The sequence below is a fragment of the Zosterops lateralis genome (genome assembly GCF_965231275.1).
Source record: "Zosterops lateralis genome assembly, chromosome: 1".
In the NCBI taxonomy this organism is placed as follows: domain Eukaryota; kingdom Metazoa; phylum Chordata; class Aves; order Passeriformes; family Zosteropidae; genus Zosterops; species Zosterops lateralis.
This window is the reverse complement of record NC_139762.1, coordinates 132,193,874-132,218,663: the sequence shown is the minus strand read 5'-3', so window position 1 is coordinate 132,218,663 and position 24,790 is coordinate 132,193,874. Positions and strand designations below refer to the sequence as shown.

The 24,790-nt window shown below is 39.6% G+C and overlaps 1 protein-coding gene across 2 annotated transcripts in view; it reads right to left on the bottom strand.

The window, feature by feature from the left end:
* DPY19L4 (dpy-19 like 4) overlaps window positions 1–19,302 on the bottom strand; it is a gene marked incomplete at its 5' end in the record, with an annotated part of 32,452 nt that extends 13,150 nt beyond the window's left edge. Inside the window, 14 exons of one of the 2 annotated variants that reach the window (XM_083863271.1) lie at window positions 533–653; window positions 1,766–1,885; window positions 3,551–3,709; window positions 5,475–5,548; window positions 6,746–6,844; window positions 6,933–7,064; window positions 8,294–8,428; window positions 8,974–9,097; window positions 10,781–10,926; window positions 11,767–11,888; window positions 13,648–13,738; window positions 14,471–14,595; window positions 15,551–15,658; window positions 19,158–19,302. In XM_083863271.1, coding sequence (XP_083719397.1) covers window positions 533–653; window positions 1,766–1,885; window positions 3,551–3,709; window positions 5,475–5,548; window positions 6,746–6,844; window positions 6,933–7,064; window positions 8,294–8,428; window positions 8,974–9,097; window positions 10,781–10,926; window positions 11,767–11,888; window positions 13,648–13,738; window positions 14,471–14,595; window positions 15,551–15,658; window positions 19,158–19,302 — 1,701 coding nt within the window. Of the gene's footprint in view, window positions 1–532; window positions 654–1,765; window positions 1,886–3,550; window positions 3,710–5,474; window positions 5,549–6,745; window positions 6,845–6,932; window positions 7,065–8,293; window positions 8,429–8,973; window positions 9,098–10,780; window positions 10,927–11,766; window positions 11,889–13,647; window positions 13,739–14,470; window positions 14,596–15,550; window positions 15,687–19,157 lie in introns of both variants that reach the window. The other variant, XM_083863272.1, reaches the window with a different exon arrangement.
* Between the last annotated feature and the right edge of the window lie 5,488 nt (window positions 19,303–24,790).

Genomic DNA, 24,790 nt, shown 5'->3' with positions numbered 1-24,790 from the left:
AACACTTCTCTATAACGGCCATACATGAACAAATCTTAGTCAAAGCAGTTTGACTTACCATTTCTTATGAAGTAGCTTCACTCTCAGCAGTTAAATACACCTTACTATACCATTTTAAGACCCATTTTTCAGTGAAACAAAGCTTATATGTCTTCCCTGTGCACGAGTACTTTTTCTCCTGTATTCCTCCTAAAAAGTGCATGACGTTTTTGAGCAATCTCAACTAGATATGACAGAGAGATTGAGTTCTCAAAGATTTTTTAAAAGAAGCTGAGAATAGTGAAAGGGAGATGAAGACAGCTCTGCTTTTTATAAGGAAAGGTTGTAGTGTGAACACAACTTTATCACCAGGTACCAGAGAACATGTGATACTAAGAATGAAAGACATGGAAAAAGCAGACCATGTGCAATCCACTGCTCACAGAACAACCTGTTGTTTTCATGGGTTCTTTCATGGGTCTTAGGTAACTGTTGTTTGCAAAGCTATATGCTTGCTAGCTTATTTTCCAAGACCTTGGCAACAACAACTCACCAGCAGTATTGGGTGCACAGCTTTCAGTCTAAGCCACTTGAAAAGCGTCATCCAAAGTTCAGGAGAGCACACACCAAATGCAGCAAGCATGCAAACATAAGGTGTCCATAGATATTTCATTCTGAAAAACACTGCAATAACTTAGTTGGGACCCTGTGTATGCCTCTGTACTCAAGCTATTATAAAAACATTCAATTTTTTTTCTTATGTCAAACACAGTCTGGCTGTTCAAACAATCTGAGGTCAACTTTGATGGTATGGGAAGGTAAACCAAGGAAAGCTCTAGCAGAAGAGCTGGCATCTGATTATCTATCTGTGAGATGGAGGAGCAAGATCCAAGGTAAAAGATGACAAAATCCTTCATGGAGTTCAGGGGAGGATGAAAGAAAAACAGAGAATAGTAGTCACTTGGCTATTGTGGTTTTCCAGCCAAGAAGGGATAAAAAGCGGCTATTTGGCAAACTGTACAGAAAATTTACTACAAGAGAGTTCCTGAAGAAAGGAAAATATTTAATTAACAATTTATGATTTGCTCGTGTTGTCTGCCTCTTAAGGGTAGACTAGTCAACTTAGAACAACTACAGGATAACACAACAGTCTGTTCACTTTAAGCAGTATTTATGAATATCTAGATTTTAAGATGAGGAGCCTAATAAAAACAAAAGCCTGACATCTTCAAGCTGATTAAGCTAAGAAACAAGATTAGAACAATAATGTCCTCCAAACCTCAGCTTCTCTAGCTTTAAGGACTAACACAATACTTTTGAAATTAGTTCTGTTACTGCCTTAATGTGTCAAGCAAAGGTACACCTCGTGGTAGCCTACACACAAGAAGAGGGACAAGAAATCTTCTATGTCCCAATATTCCAGCACTATTCTGTGCTCTATTTTTTCATCCAAACACAACACGAGCTCTTGCTAAAAATAATTACAGCACAGTTCTACTCTTAAACACCATTAAAAAAGTGATTAAAATGTGATTCAATTAATGTTTTTGATCTTGGCTACATTAAAGCTTGGAAAACATGTTAAAGAGACCAAGCACAAGTGTTCATATAACCATATTCAAATTATAACCAAAATTACCTTTGACTACTCCTAATCACTCCTATAGTGATACTATATGCCAAAATTATTTCTGGAAAAGGGTGAATTTCAAAGCAGTAAACAGCATATCATGTTCAGCAAGGAACTCTGTTGCTTTCAAAAGAGAGACATGAAAATCAGACTTACCCTTCCAAACACATGGCTAGACAACCAAGCAAAATTGTGTGAATTACATGATAAACTATTTCTGGCCTCTCTCCAATTCGACCATCCTCAAGTTTAACTGCCTCTCTCAGTGGTTCACCACTGCAGATGGAGAAAATGAGACATCATTTAATTCAGATATTATCCCAGGAAAAGGTGCCAATACAAATACTTTTAAGTCAGCAGTGTACTGAGATCATTCCATATCATAGCATATAATATTGTTGCACTGTTTACTTGCTCTTTGTACTTGATCAATGACCTATCAGCACCCACTGTCCCTTGTTTTAGACTGCAAACCTCTCTGGAGCAATGGCTGTAAATTAATACAATGGGATCACTGCCTATGACTGTAAATCTTACTTTAAGGTAATTCAGCACCAAGAGACAGTCTAATTTAAGAGCATGTACACTCTACAAACATTTAGACAAATCATGCTGAACATGCATTTTAAGTTCCCTCATACCATTAGCTTGGTAAAGAATTATGGAATCTGTAGCATGATAATTGTGTATGGAATGTGTGCACAACAAAGATAACAAAAGTAGCTTTTAGTCACATTATTATAAATTCTAGTAATGTATTAAATAAAAACATATTATAAATAAAAATCATAGCCAAAATCTCGCAATGAAAGGTTTACTACTAACAAGATGGCAAGGCACAGAATAGGTAACAATTCTTTCTACCATTATGTGATTTCAGGTTACATTTTTATAATAAGCTTCCTTATAAAAATTAGAAAATTTATTTTGAGATTATTAACTCATTCAAAAATTAAAAAAAAAGAGGGAAGGTTTATTTTAAGCTTTTTTTTTAAAAGGTGTTAGACATAGTGTAGTCACTTCTCATTACAAAGTAATAAATAGTTATGCCAACCATGAACAAACAATAAGAAGTTTGCTCCGTTGCTCTGAATATCCTATCACACATCCAACCTGACAAACATTTTCATTTATAGCAGCATAAGCTTTATCTGTTAGAAGCCTTCATCCTTGAATAAATCTATTGATTTTTGCTGCAGACAACTGAGAAACTTGTTCCAGTATCTGAGCAGTTACACCATTCATCTTCTACTAGGAAGAGATAATTTCCTAACCACTTAGTTTCCAAGACAAGTTATACTAGGATCTACTGTGTTGGTATTCTTAGTCTTTTTACAAAGACAGTTCCACTAACCCTTCTCTCAAGGGAACTGTGAATCACTGTGAAACTGAAACTAAGTGAGTCAGTTTTACTTCAGTTCTGTTCCAAACAGTGAAGGCTAGTGGACCTTGTCACAACAAATAAGTGTTCTTAAAAAACAACAGTGAAGCATTAGAAATCCAAAGTCCTCTCAGCTCCAGCCATCTCATCTTTCTCAACATGTAAACTTGAAAAAACCCCCAAAAACTCCAAATCTAAAACAGAAAAACAAATTCTAGCAACAATTAGATAACTTTGCTGTTGGAAGGAGAATTACAGATATAACACCTTTCTCTGTCAGTGGGAAGAGACAAACACATCAGCAAACATTGGCCAGAGCTCTGCAGGAACTGCACCTGCGGGGAAACAAACCAGTGACAACTCCCTGTCTTGACAGGAGGATGCTCAAGAACCTCCTCACTAAAGGACTTTTCTTTAGGAGGCTCTGGTGGGTCTTCTTACGGGTGCTGACAAGCTCAATTGTACAACAAATTTTGTAGCAACAAACATAATGACCATTCCCTGAGGCATCCAGGAGCCTCTTACTTTTAACTTATTTTTCACATAAACAAGTTACTTACCAAATTCTCCTAAAAATAACCTGAGTTACAGAAAAAAGGCAGATAATTAATACTAAAATATAAAAAGGCAACAGTGATGACTGTGTTAGTCGCAAAAAAAAGTCTTGGGAGGGTGCCTGAAGAGATTCTTGACAAAGGAGCCAATTCATTGTAAAATTCCTAGTAAGGCAAAAACATTCCATTAAAAACAATAACAACATCCCATAGATGAGAAAAAAACCCCAACAACCCAGCACAAAACAATCACAGTTTAACCTATTAATGTTATAGGAAACTACTTGAAATTAATCTTTGAAAAGTTATCTTTTTATCTTTTGAAACCACTTTCCAAATACTCTTTGGAGTAACTGTCAGAAGTTTATCTTCCCAAAAAGTATCTGTGATCTGAAGAGACAAGACTAAGTCTTTTATATCACAAAAGCCCAACCTCCCATATAACTCCTTTATGGGAACCAAAAGAATCTTGTTGTCACAGTGGATTAAGATTCTAGAGATACTGAGGCAAGAAGGTATGCTTGTCCTCATTCCAAACAAGGAGATGAAGAAGGGGAAGTGGTCATCTGAGATCACAAAGAAGCCTGAGGCATTGCCAGGAATAAAATCCTTAATGTTGAAATTCTAGTTCTGTAGCTGAAGCCACTTGATCATTCTTCTTTCTCAGTTAGCCAGCAGGAAGATAATACATTCTGCCAAGAAGCAGTCAGTGTATTCTCAACTGGAAGTGGTGCAGCATGGTGGTGCTGTGAATGCATTCTTGTCTTACTTTGTTTTGCTTTCCTCCCTCTTAATTTTCTCCCAAGGGAAGACCAGAGGACAGAACCATTTTCAATTAGACAGAATCAGTTTACAGATGGGTGTGTCCAAACTGGCCTTAAAAGAGAGATCTTGAAGCTCTTGTGCTGCAAATCATGATTCCAATACACAGCTACAGAGTGTTCCAGGCACCCAGTTTGTCTCAATCTCTGGCTTCATTGCAGTCTGACAGCCTGAAAAGTGACATTTAGCAAGGCTCCAAGGGGAAAAAAAGGGAAATCCATTAATACCTGGGAGCTGAATAAACTGAAATCCTGACTAGGAGTCCTTTCTTTTCTTCAAAACACTTAAGAATGGGTATGTGTGTGTGTTAAACAATGCATCATAGTCAATGTCACTGCATCTTGTCTTCCAAAAGTTCCCCAACAGCTTCAGTTGGGTGTGATGTCATTTTCCACTTGTTCCCCTGAAAGGCTGTGAAGTAGTTTTTTTGTAAGAGAGATGCAGTTCTTCGGAGAGAGCTTCAATTCCTGCTCAGAATTGCAAGTCTTGGCTTGGCTCCAGGAGTGTGTCAGTCCTTACCAACACTCCATTGGAAGTTTTCCAGAAAATCTGTTGCCACGACATCTTGCAGTCCAACATCCAACTCTTTCACAGATATTCATGGTTTTTTATCCGAATCACAACAATTCCCTCTGACTTTGAAGATGTCCCTTGTCCTAATTTCTTCCAAAACATAGGAGGGGGCTTGGGGCTACCCACAACCCAAGCCACTTTTGAGGTTGTGTTCTTGACTCTTTCCAAAGCCCTCTTTTCCAGGTATAAAAAGCTCATACTGCCACCTTTACCCTATTATCTTTGCTTTCAAGTCTTGTTAAAAACACTAGTCAGGGTACAGAAAGTTCTCGCTCTTCAACATCACAAGAGAAAAAAAAATCCATGAAATGCTTTCACCCCAAGGCATGAAAAATATTGAATGCCTTGGAAACCTCAATACCCTAAGTAAATTTTGCATGTGCATTTTTTTTTTTAATTTCAATCTTACAACCAGACAACAAATAACTATTTCCCTAGCTCCTAACTCTCACAAGCCACTTAAATGTTACGTTTCTCAGAGCAGTTTCAAAAGTTTGGCTATCTTGGGAGGTGTAAAGAGTCTAAATAAACTTACTTAGTTGTGTTTAAGCCAAGTTTTACTTCAATGAACTTCAGCAAATGCCCATTTTCTTTATGAGGAATGAACATCTGAAAATTAATTTAGCAGAGAAAAATCATACAAAATGCTGGAAGCAGCTTTAACATGGTCATTCAGACTACAGAATGTCAGGTAATGATCAACTATTCAAGATTTAGTTAGAACTAACAAAATGGATGCTAATTAAGGTACTGATATAGTATTGTAAACCTTCACTTCAATAAATCTATATTTAGGGTTTCCTTGCCAATGCTATTCCCTTCATGCCAATCCGACACCACAATAGGAGGGCAAGTGAAAAGCTGACAATAACTTGTCAAAAGACTACTGAGCACTGTAAAAAGGATCATGAAAAACAGACAGACTTACTCCCAAGCAAGCCTAAGAGTGCTGTGCTTGGCTCCACTAGAAAATAGGACTGCAGCTGATCAAAAGTCATGAGTATTTGTAATCTTCACACAGAATGTCTGAGCTCCCTGAAGTTCTGTAACTTACTCATAACTGTAATTTAACTCATATTTTTCAAGGTTAGATTTTATTTTCCTGGAGATACATCAAGGCTAGTCATTCTGAATGGCATTCATTCATTCTGAATGAATTAAGGAAATAATTACATGTGAGCATTCTTTCAAGCCTTCTGGGGTTCAGTAGTTTCTTTACTTTTAAGTTAACACTGTTAATTAACACAACCATGGTGAGTTTGAGATAGAAGAAAAGCACAATAATATGTGTAAAAGGCCAGCACAAGAGGAAATTGCTAATCAAAGACCAGGCTAAAATCCCACTGTGTAATCTCAATCCCTAACTGACCCCTACACAAAGTGAAAGCCTCTGTTCCCATGTTCTACTTGAAATGCAATTGAAAATTAATATCTACCCTAAGACTACTTATACTTGTTCCTTGTTCACTGTATTACCATGCACAAGAATACTGCTTTAATATTTAGCCTAGTCTGTAGAGGCCATTCAAGTTATAACAAACCCCATATTTATAAAATAGATAAAATGTCTTTTAAAGAGTATTTCTATACTGTTTCAACACAAACAACCAAAACCCCAACAAGACAAGCTGTTTGAGTTGCTACAAAATTACTCAATTTTTGTAACTGAGTAATCATACTAACTATGAATTAAGTGATGAACTATTATATCAATAAGCAACACTTCAAAATATTTTTTTCAAAAATATATCTGCAACTTTCCATTTAGACTCTGAAATTAAAATCACTTCTTCAGAGGAATCTTACCTTTAATATGAAGTTTAGTGTCACTGCTACTGTAAGTACCAAATAAATATACATTATTTTCAGCAATCTTGACACAAATGCACTTTTTTTCATATTCATCTGCAAAAATATTTAAAGAACGCTGTATCATTTGGAATTCAGCTTAAATTTTAAAACTACACTCAGGGTTAGAAGAAAGTCTAGTTACCTGAAGGGACTTGGAGAGCATTAAAGCTGCTACAAGACTCAGTAATGGTGACACTAGTAAGGCTGAATTTTCAAATTGCAGAAGGTACCCCCCAATGAGAGAAAACAGGTAGATTCTGTATACCTCGTGCACCTGTTGAAGAAAAAGATAAACAATAAAATAAAACCACAGCGGATATAAATCTTGCTTTTTAGAGCAGTAGACAGCTCATGCATTCTTCTGTTAATCAGGGGATTAAGAGATCTCAATCCTTCAACTCATGAGTCTGTCAGGGTACCATTTGGCTCTGGAAAGAATTCCACATGAAAATGATCCTGGTCAGCCTCAGTAATTACTGGGAAATTACTTCATAAGAATTCTGCAAAAATGCCAGAAGCAGGAGTATTTTACCAGGTCTCCCCATTCAGTAACACCTCCCTGTGATGCAGCATGAAGCAGTAACTACAGGAACTACAAGGCACCAGTAAGAACACGCAATTTGTGACAAAGCCCACCTGCAAACAGGTGCTTTCCTTGCCCTCAAAATAATTTGTTCATTAACCTGTCTCAGGAATATCCAGACTACTATTAACACCTGCTGTTATTTACTATTTGATAAACAGATCTTATAAACCTTGATGCTTGATTCTTCAGACTTTTACCAAAACATCCATTTTCTCCCTTATATACTCTGCTTTGAGTGCTCTACAATAGATCAAACATTCCCCACTGCTGAGGAACAGAATAAAAAGACACTGAAAGAAGGGGTGAAGAATTAAAATTGCATGCAGTTTGATATCTAATAAAACTAGAAGGCATGCATGTACAAAGGAGCATATGTACAACTGCAACAGGAAGAATAAAAATGCCTTATTGTTGCAACATTTCTAAGAACCATTTTACAGAACAAATTTAAATACTTCCTTGTATTGAAAAATCAATTGGCCTTCAACATCTGTCTAGTCTATTAATTGGCAAATCAGTGCAGGACAGGCCATGGAGGGTGAAAATGAGCCCTTTAACTGCACAGAGCCAACAGAGCACTTCTTTGGTCTGCCCACCCTGCTGTGAATAAGAGAAAGAAAAGAGGCAGCTATGTCAAAAATGGAGGAGTATCGTTCATCACTCTTTTAGTTCTCCAAGGATGTTTCAGGTCTCAGCTTCTATCCCAACACAGCACTCCAAAAGAGACTCAGTTTAAAGCTATTTTATTCTTCTGATGCAGTTCAGTTCTTCACATGCAGTTCAGCTGGGCCCAGACTGCAAGACACTCATCCCTCAGTCTCCTGTGCCCTCTGGAGCTCCTGACCAGTATGAATGGCAGGCACCTCAGAGGCTGCCTCTAAGCCCCCAACTATCAGAAGGCTGAAAAGTTCCAATACCTTCTCTGTCTGTGCTAGAGCAAAGCTGTCTAGCAGGAAAAGAGAAACAGCCTGGACAAACAGGAGATAATGACTGTATTCCCACATCATCATGAAGGTATATGTTGAGGCATTCACCAAAAGATAACAAAACTTCTAGATGAAAAAAAGAAAAGGAAAAGCATTAATTTTGCACCCATGCATGTCTGCCATGCAAGTAACTGAGAGTTCAATAAAACATAAACTATGGATATTAATTATTATTTCGGAAAATAATTAAAATACTGACTTCAAATGTGCTTAACTTTCAGATGGAAGAAAGTAATTACTGAAATATTCAAAACCATTTCAAGCCAATCAGAAGAAAAATCTTTGAGAGAGAGTCAAGGTAAGAAAGTAACAACCATCTTCTTCAAGAAAAACAGTTTACATGAGAAAAATTCTGCCTCAGTTTATGCAAATAAAAAGCAGCACATGGCCCATTAGGACACTGCTCTCTCTGAACCCTCCTGAGGGCATAAGAAGGTAGGGAACAAGTTGCTCAGCAAAATCTGCACATGCCTAGGTGACATCCAACTGGCTCTTTTGTAAAGAAACAAAACATCTACTGTTTTCTGTCCAGAAGGGCAACAATAGGAGAAGTAACTACCCTAGAGTAGTTTTACCAGCAGCTCTTTATTAAGAAACTAATTTTGCTTTACCTCAGCAGAACAGTTTAGGTTCTTTTTTAAATAGCCTGTGAGAGCTGCTACTTGACATGCAAAATACGGCAAAGCCCAATTTTCTCTTGATGGGATGGAGTAATCAATTCTTGTTGTATCTGTCCTAGAATAAAGTACAAAGAAACAAAAATATTAAAATATTTATGTAACAAAAATATCAAGGAAAGCCTAAATGTTACTTCCAGTTGTAAATGTGGCCTTGCAAGCAAACTTTTCCTTATTTTGGTGCAAAGTAACACTGACACAATTTTGCTGCTGATACAATTCACAAAATTATTAACAGCATGGAAGGCCCAATCTTTCCTCATCTATTTAGCAGGTTTCCATGTTAGCTGGCATTTATAGGACTGAAGCAAAAAGCATCTGCCTCGAGCCTTTTCTGACCTGCAATGAAAATCAGCTCACAGCTGAGAGAAAAGATTCCTTTCAGTTCCCATACAGTGTGTTTTAAACAAGTGATTTAGGCAGTTGAACACAACATACTTAGGATACAAACTGGTGCTTCCTCAAAGCAGCAGCAGCAAATATTCTGTCTACAGGGAAAAATTCTGCCCAGCAAAACAAGAGATTAAAGATGGATGGGGAGCATGCAGGGTTTTCTCATGGAATGACTTGACAGTATCCACACAATTAGAGGTGTAGGTGAAAGTTTTTTAAAGTGCTAAAGTGACTCAGAAGCTCAAGCCACGCTTTCAAATGTGATCAAAGGCATCAGTCTCAGAGCTACATAGTCTTCTTTGTGTCTACTATGCCTTTAAAAAGGAACCTCAAGCTCCTTTATCATTTAGGTATTTAAAAGTGTCACCTTTCATTTTTTTTATCTGAAGCCTCTTACAGAGGCATGTTCGGAGCTTTTTTAACTACTAAACCTTTCATTTTGTTGATACTGTTTAATCTTACTCACCGTTGAAAAAAATTACAGATTTATTCACTATTTTTCCTATTTTCCACTGTCCACACCAGCTTGACGAACAGTATTTTCAGCTACTAATCACAGAATCTGTCATGACTTCACAGTCCTAGAAGATGTTTCCCAACAGTTCAACTTTAAAGGTATATCTCCAACATTTTGCTCCATAGTTCTTTTATTTCAAGTGCACTCAAGTTCACAGAAAGCCCCAGAGCTCCATGGTGACAAACCAAGAGCATGAACATCGGTTTTCATTGCCCAAATGAGACTCCCTATTGTTGTGGTGCTTCATAAGGTGAAGAGGAATTCCAAGTGAATTGTTTTAAAATAAAAAAAAAGAAGTCTTGATATTAGGATCATCTAAGAAAAATCCACTAAGCAGAAAAACCCACTACAAAAAGATTTAAAAACAAAATATTCTTGAAAAAAAAAAAAAAAAAGGCACTTCATCATTTATTTCTATGCCACTGGACAACTGTCACAATGTTTAGAGCTGGCCAGAGAGTGCAGTTCTATTTTACAGCTGTTTTGACCATTTGTCTTCATTCTTTATCAGCACAAAACTAAACCTTCTGAGGAATATTTTTGAAAAATGAAATTGTGTGTGAATACTTCTGTATTCACACATACATAAAGTCAGTACAACTGGTAAGGTGGATGGTTTGGACAACAGGAGGCCTTTCCATTAAAAAAATCATCATGAGAGTCAATGAATCTCTTGGAAATGTTTTCTATTCACCATAAGATTTTGGTCTCACAGTGAGAACACAAATCTTAATAAAAGCATTTCAATCCACTAATTAAAATCACTTCAATCCACTAGTATTTTAAAAAGCCTTATTGACAAACTAGATTGTATAAAGATGTTTTTCTTACCTGTTAATAATGAACCATGCTACAGTCAGCATTCCTGCCAGCCAAGTCCCACTCATAACCCAACTGGTTACAAACAATGCAGTCACATAAATTCCCTGCAGTCCAAAAACTATACCAATGTAGAAATACACTGGTTCAATAACTTCCTGAAATTACAAATAAAAACGAAGAGACATAGTGGCAACTGAGCTGAAGCTGGAAATTATTACTATTTACAATTTGTTATTGCTAACAATGTGCTAGGTGCTTTACAAACAGGTAAGAGACGCCTCCTAATCTAGAAAAGTACTGGGCATGCTTTTATTTGGGGCTCAGGAAGAACAAAGCAGTGTGAATTAAGTGCACACTTCAGGACTCAGCTTGCCAGTGCTATGATTTTAGAATCTGCTTTAGCTTGAACACTCTATGTGTCGGATTTAATAAATCTGTGCTGCAGTGGGATATAAAGTTCAAAGGACTACTAGAAGAAGTTAGAAAAGAAAAGAACTTGAAGAGGTAAAGATGTGGCAAAAATGATTCTAAAATAAGTAAATAATAAAAAAGGAAAGATAATGAAAGGACCCAAGTATGCAGCATAAGCAGAACAAAGCCTGAGTAGAGTGGAGTGGAAACTGACAAAAGGTTAATCTACAGAAGTGCTTTCCCCTGTGAGAATGGGCAGACAGGTACCATTATAACAGACTTCTGTACTCCAAAGGAGTTAACATTCCTGTTGGATAGCACAGATACTCCTGATTTTTTTCAGCAGTTTGTAGAAGTAAAGAATAACAGAAAATGTTAGCGGTTAGTATTAAACTCTCAAAATCCTATGCCAGAGACTAATCAGAACTGAGGAGAACCTGGAACTAGTGAGAGCCTTAGCTCAATTCATTCAACAAAAAATTGTTTTGTTTTTGTGTTCACTGGATACAGCACAGAAAGTCTAATACACACATACACAGATATAACCACAATGGAAGTACAGAAAGTAGGAGAAATGCACATACTTCGCTACCAGATGCTTGATATAAAACACTGGCAATCAACTCTGGGTACAAAGTCATTTGCTGGACAGCGTTTATGGTCTTCAGTGATACTGTCTTATTGTTGTGTGTCAACTCATAAACACCTACAGATAAAAAAAAAATATATTATTCTTGGAATCACTTACTACTGCTGTTCCTAAAAGAGGCCAAAGTGTATTCAAAGGCAGGGGAAACAGATTTGATCATTAAAGCTACTGACTGATCCACCATGCTTCATTTTAAAGGATGGAGAAATTTCCGTGTTAGATGTCATTCCACCTACTGATCTGGCTATAAAGTTATTACCCTTTTTTCATCTAGTCTTTAAATAGAAGGCCCAAAACTAATCATCTGAAGCACAGTCTTTTCAGTAACACACTGATGCAGTCCTGGAAGTACTTGACAATAGATCACCTTCACAAGAAGATCTTAAGGAGTGAGACAGATCTAACAGGGATGAGCAAGATGTATTAAACCCATCTCCAGAAGGACATCAGGTATGATGGCCTCATCACCCCTTTCAGCTCTGGGTTTCTGAGGTTTCTAAAAATCATTCACCAAACACAGTGTGACTTTCTACGGGGTTAAGACGGAATTGAAGCTGCCATACTTGAAAGATCATTCCAAAACATTATAAATAAAGGAAAGACTTGTCAATAGTTAGGACCATAGAGGGAAGACCAAAAACAATCCGAATCAAGATACGGGGGAGAACAAAAGACTCAAAAACAATGCCACAGTCAAACCAGACAACTGTTTCCAGCTCTGAGCATATCTTAGTGTATGGTCTGCAGTTGGTCCTCTGTAGGCCAAACCAGGTCTTTCATGACTTATAACTGGGCTCAGCACAGCTGTAATACACTCTTGAAGACTGGATGTCTTGTAATACCTTATGGACACATGAGTCCACCTGTTTGCAGAGACAGCATCCCTGAGTGAGGCATGCAGTCCATCCACTCACAGCATGGGCAACATCCCCAGAGGTCAAGAGGCACTGAGTGTACCAAAGACCTCAGATATTGCTGATGTGCTATGTTTCAGCTGGGAAAATGTTCAACCAATAAAATGCTAACCACAAAGTTTACTTTTACTGGCTTCAGTGAGGTTTCACAAAGGGACTGAACTAATTCAGTGGCAGACCATTGCAAGATAGGGCAGTTCATCCTCTTGCCTCTGGAGTTCCAGCTCCACGCCAGTGCAGTGCACTTCTGAACTTCCTGAATTAACATGGAAGTGCTCCTTCTTCTCTTCACTGCTTTAGTCTCCCTTTGGTTTAGGGACCCAGGGTCAGTGAGCCCAAGAGCCAGTGCAGGAAAAAGAACAAGAGCAAAAAGGAAGGAGAGATCATTGTCACTCAGTCTGTTCTCTTTCCTGTTGCTTTCTGTCCCTACCACTCAGTGCTCATCAACATCCATTCATCACAGCTGACAAGAGTAAAAACTTCTGGCAGGGACAGGATGGAGCAGATCAGCTTGTGACAGAAACTGATCTGTCTTCTGACAGAGGAGGAAAACAGTCATTTTCATCCCTCATTCCCAAATTCAACATAAATTATATTTACAAGGCAGAAAATCCATTACTGTGACACAGGCAAACCCAATGATAACTTTGATACAGAGGACCATAAGCGTAATACTAAACCTATCCTAGAGTATTGATTAAAGGCAATCTGCTGGAATACAGGAGAGTTAAATACTGGTTTTGAAAAGGCATTGAAAAGTTAGGACAGTGTGTGGCTTTTAATTAACCTGACCAATATACCTACATAAGAGAATAAAATCAGTCTCCCAAGTCTGCAGGTTTTTTACTGTCTCCAAAGAAAACAGGACTTTTAAAAGTTAATAAAACAAATGAGTTGTGTACCTCTTTCAAAGGATGGAGCCTTTAGCAGTTCTTTATAGAATGAGTAATAAATGGCACTGTCACCCTGAAATGTAATTTCTCGTTCAAGTTCCTAGAAAAAAAAATTAATCTCCTGTAATCTCTTTCCAGAGAAGATAATATACTTTCAGATAGACTGGTTTTGTAACACAGTACATGGTTATGACTTCACTGTACATCTTCAGAATATTCTACAGAACATTAATTTTCACAGTATTTCTATCAGGTACATAATGCTCTCCGTAACTTAGCAAACATGCTCAGAATCAGAGCAACTCAAATCCACACTTAAGTCAGCACAAAATCCACAGCATCTTTTCATATTCAGAAATTTCATTCAACTTTCTCTACTTCCCTTAATAATGGAGTTCTTAAGAAAACAAAACCAACCAACCAAAAAACCACAAAAAAAACCTCCCCAAAACCTCCCAAATCCCAAAAGAAACAAACAAAAAAAAACACCCCCAAAAGCCAACACCTATTTCTGTTGATTAGCTTCTGCAATCCCAGTATGCTTCAGTTATTTTTTCATATTTCAGAAAGGTATTTTAAGGATAAAGGGTGGCATGGAAAAACATAAAGAAGCATGACAAGCCACAACAACTGTTAGAAGGAGGGAAAAAAAGAAAATAAAGAAGACCAAAAAAAAAGAAAAAAAAATAAAATAAAAAAAAAAAAGCAGCTGTTTCAAAGACAGAGGCCTCAATAGAAGAACACAGGATTCTGCAAGTAGTTTCAACATGACATGGCTCAGATTTGATTTCAAGGACACAATCTGGCTTTTGTTTCAGTAGTTTATCTTTACCTGCCTGCTGGAAAACCAGAATTTCCGCTCATGATATGTGGAGAGGTACACAGCATACATCATTCCACTGGTGACTGCTGCGAGACAGCCAAAGAAAAGCTTTGCAAAACGCTGGATTAACATATCTGAAAATGAACAGTTGAAAAGCTAAAATAGCCCAGAGGACTGAGAAACAAACAGTACATCCTACACATGACTCTTATTGCTGAGCATCAAGTGAACTTACTGGCATGAGTATTATCACACCATCAGCAGCACAGATACATTGAAAACTGTTTTGCTACTCCTGTCCTGCAGTTTTCTTTCCCAGTTGTTATCACTGCTTCATAGGACACTCAGACAAAATACTCACTCACACACTACACTGCAAATTTTCTCCAGCAAACTTTGTTTTCAGATGAATTCCAAGAAGGAAATGCCTCTTCCAGATAAATAGAGCAAACTCTAGATTCTACACAAAACACCACAAACTTCTTAAGGACATTAACAGACAGAAGTAGCATACCACATCTAACATGATTTCTGAGAAATTCTATTTTCCATTCTGTTTTTGAGTATAAGAACAGAAAAATCTGAATTTTACCAAACTCATTCAAAGGGTTTCTACTTCATCTGTAGCTCCCTTGAGTTATTGTGTACTTTTAACATAAAAGTTTTTGGTAGCTTGGTGAGCATTTGCCTAAAATTAATCCTAGTTTTAGTTCTGTTTCCTGAAAAGCTGTAAGGACTTTTTGTCTGTTCTTGTTTCAGTACCATTACTTCATGTGTATCAGCTTCCAACCAGAAGATCATTCCAGGAACAATAAAAATATTTATTTGTAAGCAAACAGTAATAATAAATTTCTTAACTCCCCTGCCTCTACCTCCCCAAGCTTAAAACAGTCCAAGACTACCATTTCACTCTCCAATACATAAAATTATTAAAGAACTCTAATGTGCATGACTGTTCCCTCTTGAAATATTCAAAAACCTCATTCAAAGGAAGTCTGTTATAAATTACTGTGCTACAAATATCTTCCCATAAAATGTAAGAGAATAATGAAAAAAACAATCAAGTCAGCTAAAAACTCTGTAGCTTACATTTTGGCGACCTTCCCAGCTTTGAATTTTCTTTGTTTCTCTCCTCTGGAGCCATTTTGTCAGATTCAGTGCAGTTTTGTTTCTTTCTCTGTCGCAGGTCTGCTGCCCCTGAAGACATTTTTTTTTTTTTAAGTTACTGCAACACAATACCTAAAATCACACTGGGAAATTCACACAGCAGCAGGGAGCAGCCAGTTACTGCTCCTGATTCAATCCCATGGAAGATATATCTGACAAAGTCTCAATTAAAGTACGTCACATGCCTAACTAAAATAACAATAAAACAGATTAAATATAAATATAACTACATAAATACAAATATAACTACAGAAATCAATTCTTATGTTATTCCTTAGAAAAAAACCACAGTACTCTCTTGAGGCCATACTCTTGGATTAGCCAGAATCCAAACTGGAAGCTAACTGGTTTTATTTCATTTGATGAACAGAAATGAAGGAAATCAGTAGTTTAGATAAGCTGATGCAGACACTGGGAGAAACTGGTGCCAATTCCATTCTACTCTCATCCTGGTTTTAGGCTGCTATAGCAGTGTCATACAAAAATTGGGCTAGTCCATTACTTTTAAATTGAGATGTCTATTATTTATATGGCAAAGGCTTTTATAAAGGAAATGTAATATCACTTTTTTCCTGTTTTTGGATCGACTGCAACTAAGCAGATTTATGATTATTTAGTCTAACATATAATTAAAAAGCCCAGCCTGCTCAGCCACATAGATCACATCACAAGACCAAGGGCTTCTGTTAACTTTTTTGAGAGCAGCAACAGTTTGAAGTCCTGGCCCATTTATTTTACAGTCTGAAAGGCAACGAGGCTAATTCACAGACTGCAAATCTGCATACAAAAAGACTCATTGCAAAAAGTATTTTATAATTCCTATATTAAAGATACCCCACAATATTTATGTCATTCTGAAAGTGTAATGAACTTAATATAACTGCAACTCATGCTCCAGAATTTTTAGCTCTTATGTTTGACCAACTGTCCAACATTGCTTGAGATTTTCCAATTTTCTTCTGGACTTAAAACAGCTCCTTCATAAACCCATTCAACTTCAAACTTGAAGTGTCAATCTTCACACCCCACAACAAAGCTTTTAAGTACTCTGGTTGTGTATTACTTCAATTCTAATTCAGTCTGCTTTTAATTCCCAGCCACTAGATCTAAAAGTTAGAAACTACAGATAGAAATATAAATGGTTAAAATGATGTCTGCCTGTATCAGGACACCTGTGTGCTAACAGAGCAGTTTATAAATCATTCTGAGCAAACCAAGATGTCAATGGTAACATTTTTCATGGAACGAACAGAAAATGTCTACCTTCCTAACCAAGACTAGAACTGGAAAGTTTTTAAACAACACAAAATGTTGTTTAAAAACAGCATTTAACAAATAACAAATGTTTTCATTGATCATCATATCAACCATATAAAAATAATATCTATACCAGCATCTCTTCGTGACATGTATATCAGAAATTTATCAGCAATGATAATTTGTGCACCAAGTGCACTGCAGTTAAAAATCATGCAAAACACAGTGGGAGAAAACTCTAGATCACAAAGGTGGGCAGGTATGTGCCTGGAAGGACAACTGAGTGCCCCTGCCATCCTAGTTATGACCAAGGCACCAGTACTGAGAGCACTGGAGGAAAAGGTCTTTGCTCCTCTGGCAGAGAAGTGAACCATAGCAGAAGTGTAACAAATGTATAAAGCATTAATAGCAGTAATAGAAAGCTCCCAAAGAAGTAACAATTTAAAATTCTACTTCTGAAACAACAACATCTCAATCAGCAAATGATCTTCGCCTTGGTTTTCAAGACTGTTCAACATATTCCCCCCCAAAGCAATAACACAAGATGTGAGTGTGTTACTTCTGTTTCTTGCTGCTGCTGCCACAAAGAAAAGTGCTGTTTTCACTTAAATGAATCCTTCAGAGAATACTTTCATCAGAAATTAAAGTCAAACAAGGTAACAATTAAAAATTATCTAGAATTTTAAACTGATGACAGCCTCTAGTAACTCTCTATCCAGCCCATAATTTTCCATCTGCTTTTCAGTTCCCTCTAAGTCCCCAGTTCAAACAAGTTCTTGTTCAGAAAACATGCATTCCACTTATTTTTGTGTTTCAACTGCAGAAAAACATAACTCATTCCTACCTTGTGCCACTATACTCATCTACTTTTCACCTACTAATTGAGCACTGTCTGTAATTTTTGTCTTCTCATCTAAAGGAGGATAAGATAGAGCAGGGAAACATTCAGAGAAGGGCCATGAGGGTGATTTAAATTGTGCAATGGCTCCCATACAAGGAATGAAGAAACAAACTGAAGATGCCTCAGTCTAGAAAAGAGGATGACCAGCAGAAACTTGCCAGATGTCTACTAGTTAATGAACTGCACAAACACACTCTGAATAGAGAGCAGTGATTTACCTTTTCTAATATGAGAAGTTCACAAATAAACCTAATGAGTCAGGCTAAAAAGAACCAGCTCATTGCACAGCACCTTCATGAAGAACACTCCTACTCAAAGAACATCCTGTAAAACCAAGAGTTTGCATAGATTCATAAGAAGATGGACACAGTTGTGGAGGACAAGCAACAGGAGACTCCTAAGGATACAGAAATCCTCAAACAGCTGGAAGGCTGGAAAACGCCATGGGACAGATTTGCATATGCTTGTTTTGCTCCTGCCTTTTTCTGGGTGCCTATTAACAGTTTTATTTCTGCTGATTTCTCCAAGAAAACTAAACGCCATCTCCTACCCCCTACAAAGGGGGTTTGCACTGAAAAGACATGGAGAAGAATGCTCGTGTAGGTGCTAAAAGTGAAACAGAATCACTTTGAGTTGGAAGGGACCCACAAGGATGGTCCAAGTCCAGCTCTTGACCCTGCACAGGACACCTCAATAACCACACCATGTGCCGGAGAGCACTGTCAAAGTGCTTCTTGAGCTCTGTCAGGCTGGTGCTGTGACCACTTCCCTTGGGAGCCTGTTGCAGTGCCCAGCAACCTTCTGGGTAAAGAATCTCTTCCTAACAGCAACCTAAACCTCCCATGGCAGCTCCAGGCCATTCCCTCGGGTCCTGCCACTGGTCACCACAGAGAAGAGAGTGCCTGTCCCTCCTCTTCCTTCCTGAGCAAGCTGCAGACTCCCATCAGGTCTCCATCAGTCTCCTCCAGGCTGAACAAACCAAGTGACTTACATACAGCTTCCCCTCCAGGCCCTTCACCACCTCCCTAGCCCTCTTCTGGATGCTAACACTTAACGAGACGAGAGGACTGGCTAAAACATACGGAAGGATGCCAAAGAGAAAGTACACCCAGGGAAGCATCCACAGCGCTCTGCCCAGAAACTATGCCAGGCCAGGGAAGATAAAAAGACCCCATAGCCCCTAGAGACCGGCCCGGCCTCCCGCTCGGGGCTGCAAGGGACGGGCTGCCTTGGCCTGGCCCGGGAGGCGGCCCGTGTCCTGCAGCCCAGAGCTCCACAAACCGCCAGGGGCGGCCGCACCGCCGGCCTGAACCACCGGCCTGGCCCCGGCCGCCTCCGCCTGGCCCCGCGGCCCCAGGAGCCGCCCCTCACCTTCCTCCTCCATCGCTGCCCCGGGCTCGCCGCCCTCCGCCGGCTCCCCCCGCCGCTCTCTGCGGGGAGACGCGTCCGCCTCACCCGCACCGCCACCACCACCGCCCGCCTCCCGCCGGCAGCGGGGGCGGGAGTGCTCCCGCATCCTCCGGCCAGCCGAGCCGAGCCGAGCCGAGCCGAGCCGAGCCGAGCCGAGCCGAGCCGAGCCGAGCCGAGCCGAGCCGAGCGGGCCCGCGCCTCCTCCCACCGGCGGAACTGCGGCTGCCGAGCGCGGGGGGCGGCCGGAGCACAGCGGTGGCGTACCGGGGCACGGCGGATGCACCGGGGCACAGCCGGGCCGTGTCAGGGCTCCCCTGCGGCAGCTCCTGCCTCCAGCCCCGCTCCAGAGGCCGCGGGGCCCCAGGTTAGCTTGGACAAGAGAAGGCTCCGGGCTCAGGTAGAGACCTGATCGCTCTCTACCTGAAAGGAGGTTGTAGCCCGGGGAGCGCCGGTCTCTTTTCCCAGGCAGCCAGAGATGGGACAGAGAGAGGACATGGCCTCAGTCTGTGCCCAGGAAGGTTTAGGTTGGGCATCAGGAGGAGTTTTTTCACAGAAAGGCTGGTCAGACATTGGAATGGGCTGCCCGGGGGAGCGGTGGAGTCGCTGTCCCTGGAGGAGGAAAGGCTGGATGTGACACTTGGTGTTGGGTCAGAGATAGGCCTCGATGGTCTCAGAGGCCTTTTCAAACCTCATTGATTCTGTGATTACAGAGCTGGTAACAGTCCTGTGGAAGAGGTTTATGGGAATTGCCCCTTGGAGGTTTATAGGAATTGCCCCTGGGAGGTTTATGGGAATTGCCCCCGGAGGCTCCATGTCTCTCCTGCCCTGCCCTCAGGCCAATAGCCCATCAGCTGCTGGAAAACTGACTGCTTGTCTGGCAGCTGCAAGGAAAAACTAAAGCAATATGTGCGTCTTGTCGCAGTGTAAAATGAGATTTATAAGTTTCCTGGGTTTTTTAATAAAATCTAAAATACTTCTGCAGTTGTTGATTTATTGCATAGTGAAAGGAGTTGCTTATGTTTTTAATGATCCACAAATTGTCCGTTGCGTTGCTGAGGCATCGTGTTTGATCTGGGGTTTTTTGTTTGTTTGTTAGTTTAAGGATTTTTTTAAGTTCCTGGAATAAGCAACAATAATAATTGCAATGAAAAGAACAGTAAAAAGCAGTTTTAAATATTTGTGCTCAGACCATCTGCACATGGGACAGACATAAATAATTGCTCAGTCATGCTCTAGATATTCTTTTTTCTTAAGCCTTCTTTGCTGTTTTATAGTTTACCTTGTTGCATTTATTGTGCAACTTCAGTTTTCTGCTGATGCTCCAGTATGGATCATCCCACACCTTGATCTCAGTAAAATTATAAATGCACATCAAGTTATTTACGTGCGTAACTGTATAGTTAGCAGAGAAGTGAAAAATCCAGCCTGCTCATTCGATTTCCATTTATTCCTAAGGAAATAAATGGCATATTTGAAGGTGGGAGAACCAAAAATCATTTTTCATGCAAGTTTCTTTCTCCCAGAATGAATATGCTGAAATGATTGTTAAGGTAATATTGAAAATGTTATTGCTGTTGCACTTCAATCTTCCAAAATGCTTTCTGTAACTAATATTATATGAAAGTTATTTCATTTGACAGCTTATTATGTGCCCTAAACATTGTGCTGTAATACATTACAATGAATAAATACAGGGATGTTGTGTTCTTTTTCCAAGCTTTCTCTGTGCAAACATGCATCATGTATCTGCATGGTGGCATTTGTTCTCTGTTTACATATTATTTCTAAGCCCTGCAGACATAACTTTCCTTTTTATTTGCAAGTTCATGGTAGTGATGCTTTCCAGTTTAACAGTCATTCTTTCCCTCCTTTAGAGATTGTTGTCAGGAGACAGACACAGGCCTTAGTATAATGCATTAATACTGGGTACATCTGTCATTGCACAAAATTTAAAAATTATGTAGTTGTTTATTTTGTAAACAAACCAAGTTATATTTTTGTTTGTTAAAGATCCCATGCCTAGAAGTATATGTAGTGTTTCAATAACCAGGTAGTGACTGGGGATATTTCACTCATTCTCCTAATTTCAGCCTTTTGTAGGGTTCATTTTCAGGCTGCTAACTTACGGTTCTAAATTGTCAGTATAGAGTGGTTTTGCTTATTTTGATTATTTTAGATTCTTCTCTCCCCAAAATTGTACCTCTTCTACTAAAGTGTAAAAAACAAAGTGCCTACAAAAGTGTATGTGGGACAAAAATTTTGCTTTAAGTTGGAAAGGTGTACTCTCCCAGTGATATGGGGACTGCAAGGAAATAAGTGGGGGGGATATTGAGGGATTATAATAATAAGGAAGCATTACTTAAAACTGGACCCAGGAAGTCCTAAGAAAATTAAATTACACAAAATATGTAGAACCTCTGGGATTTTTCCGCCACCTATTTAATTCTTTTCCTATCTTATTTCAGCACAGCTTCCAGTGGTTTTGATTGCTTCAGCTCCTGCCTGCCTTGCCTAGGATATAAGTGAGCCAGGTTCTATTGTCATCTGCTGTATTGTAAAACATGGAAAATACACATTAAATCAAGGGAGCTGATTTAGATTTGCACTCTGAAACTCAGCTGGGGACATGGAAACATGCTTTGGCTCTGTTCTCTCTTAGCTTCAATCCTCTGGTGGTAAATCTATGTTTTGATTTCTCCTGAGGTCTTTGGAATTTCTTTAAACAGCGCTCCTCCACAGATGGAGGACGCTACAGGTGTGATTGCCATGACCATGTTCCTGTTGTTTCTACACTGCCTCTTGTATTCACTGTCCTTGAAGCAGCATGAGATCCTGCATATTCATTTTCTTTGCTTCTTCCTTGTGCTTCCCTGTAATCTAGAACTAACTTATGTCACCCTGTGCTTAGATGTGTGTGATTCTCGACAGCCTCCCATCCTGTACACTTTCTCTTCTACGTCCTTCTAACCATCTCATCATCTCCTCCATTCCTTTTTTTCTTTTTTTTCTCTCTCCATCCCACCCGAAAGAATTCCTTCTTTGTGTTTTCACCCTCTTAAATGGCATTGATCCTTATCAGTTGCCTTTATTTGACCTGTAATTTTCTCTGTTAGTTTCTTGCTTTTAATCTTACCTCATAAGACCAAGCCATGTCAGCTGACTAATTGCTGTGTTGCTTCTTCAGCCCAAGTACCTGCAGAACACTGTATCAGTAATAAAGTCATGATAAATGGACTACAGGAGAAAAATCTTGATAAATATTATTTCATTTAAACACACACACACAGACAAACACACACCCTTAGTGGTGTGACTTGCTCTCTGTACCACTTCCTTCTTTCTGCTCTTGCTCTAGTTCTTGTTTCTGCTGCAGGTGGAGTTCCCCAGAGCAGGAGGCTGACCCTTGTATTTATGAAACATGCAGACTATTGTGTACCTGGACAGAAATAACAGTAAGGAAGCATAAGTGGCTGATAGCTGCCTTGCCCTCCACGTGGCCTCTGCTGTGTGAGGAGGCCCACTGCTCTGCTCTTGTCTCTGTCCTTTCCCACACTCCTTTTTTCTCCCTGAGCTGTCTCTTTGACTTTTATCCAAGGATAAAGCCCTTTGAGGTGGATGACTCACAGCTCTGCACTTGCTTTGACTCACACTTTGCCACCTAGTATATTGGTCAGCTCTTACTAAACTGCAATTTGGGTATTTTTATTGCTAATGACGACAACCCTTGCAGCCCACATCTTTGATTTCACTGTCATTTCTGCTGGGTCAGAGCTATGCTTGTTTTCTCTATGATTGCTCAAAGCTGTATTTCCCCTTTCTGCCTCTTCCTGGGTTTGATACCATTTGGTTTTTTGAACATCCCCTGCAGATTTCAGGATCTGGAGGCTCTTTTGTGCCCAGCTGTTTGGGCTGCATTTCTGAGGGTGAAGGAGCTGGTCCACACACAGTCTGTCCTGCCAACATGGAAAGGCAGCCTCATCCCTTGCCTCCCTTTGCAGAATCCTCACCATTCATCAGCTGCTTGACCAGGAGCACCTCGTTCCCCTGCTTCCAGTGGCATTCCCAGTAACACACCTTGAGTGATGACAGAGTTGGTGTCATCACACAGGTGCTGCTGAGAAGGACTTAGAAAACATTTCAGCTAGTGCAAGACAAGCCACCAAAATTCAGGTCTCTTTTCAGGCCCTATGTTGTCCCTGAAGGGCAGACCTGGCATGACTGGGGTCACTGAAACCTCATCCCTGGCACTGACATCAGCAAGGAATGACTGATTACATCTAGGGAATTGCTCTTGGAATATTGTGCTGGTCTTTTTTATATAAGTATTTTTCAGGGAAGTGGAGCAACGTGATCTTTAATGTATGTTAATGTCTTACTAAATGCACTAGTCAGGCACATCTCCCATCCCAACATAGCAACCACCAGTCTTAGCCCCACATTCTTGTCTGACCATGTTACAGCTGGCAGAAGAAAGGGTGATAGCACTGCTTTTGATGGGTTTCCAACTTTAAGCAGGAAGCAATTTGGCCTGGTACTTGAAGATTATAAATCAGTAATACAAGTCATAGCCCAAACACTAAGCAGACACAAGATCCCTTCTCAAAAGCTGTATCTAGTGTTATTAAAACATCTTGGGCTGAGGCAGCTCTCTGCAGCTGGTACTGCTTTTCACTGGAGTGAGTAGAAACAGACTCCAGCACAGGCAAAACACACTCTGACCAGGCAGATCAGCCATTACCAAGCTACTGCTTGTCTGCTAGGATTTCCTAGACAGCAGGAAAAGAAGTGAATGGGACTATACTTGGCAGTAGGGTGCAACTTCCATCTGGGATGCAGATTCTTGACTCTGAAGGAGCTCTGATAATCCCAGCTGTAATTTTCCAAGGAGGAAACATAAGCCAGGCAGTTTGTTACAGAGAAGTGTGATTCCTCTAAGGAAGGGCAGCTCTGTTTCCTGAGCTTTTCTTCAATCCCAGCCAGCATTGCCAGGCCTTGACATCATTTCCAGAACTGATGCTCTCCAAGCCTGGAGTTGTCTGAGTTGAACGGCCCCATTTGAAATGATTAATTTGACTGGCACCTCTATCAGTCTGTATAAATGCTTTTATGAGACACAGGGCACTATGAAAAATGCAGAGAACAAACAGAACTAGTGTGTAAGCAGGATGCCTATCACTCTGTAATTATGTATAACTGTACAGTTACATAAGTGCTTTTCTTGGGGAATCACCAGTGACGGCAGCAAGTGTTGCCCATCATGTTTGGGCTAGTTAAAGCACTGATTCATCATACTTTGAATATTCTGTTTCCTGCTTGTTCTATGGTAAATGGATTGCTGCCTGCAATTTCAATAGTAATTAATGAAGATGAGAGATAAATCCAGTGATAAAACTGGGTCGTCTGAAGACGTGGAATAATTTACTCCAGTTGTCAAATCTCGTAGTGTTACTAGACTGTCACTAGCTTGTTTGCAGACAGATTCTTCCTCTTCTTAACAGATGCAGTTTCATCAGTTGGGGTAACAAATTTAAGCATACAAACCATGGTTTGACTCTCTTGCTCCTTCTCCATGTGAAGTATCCTCCCCTTCCATT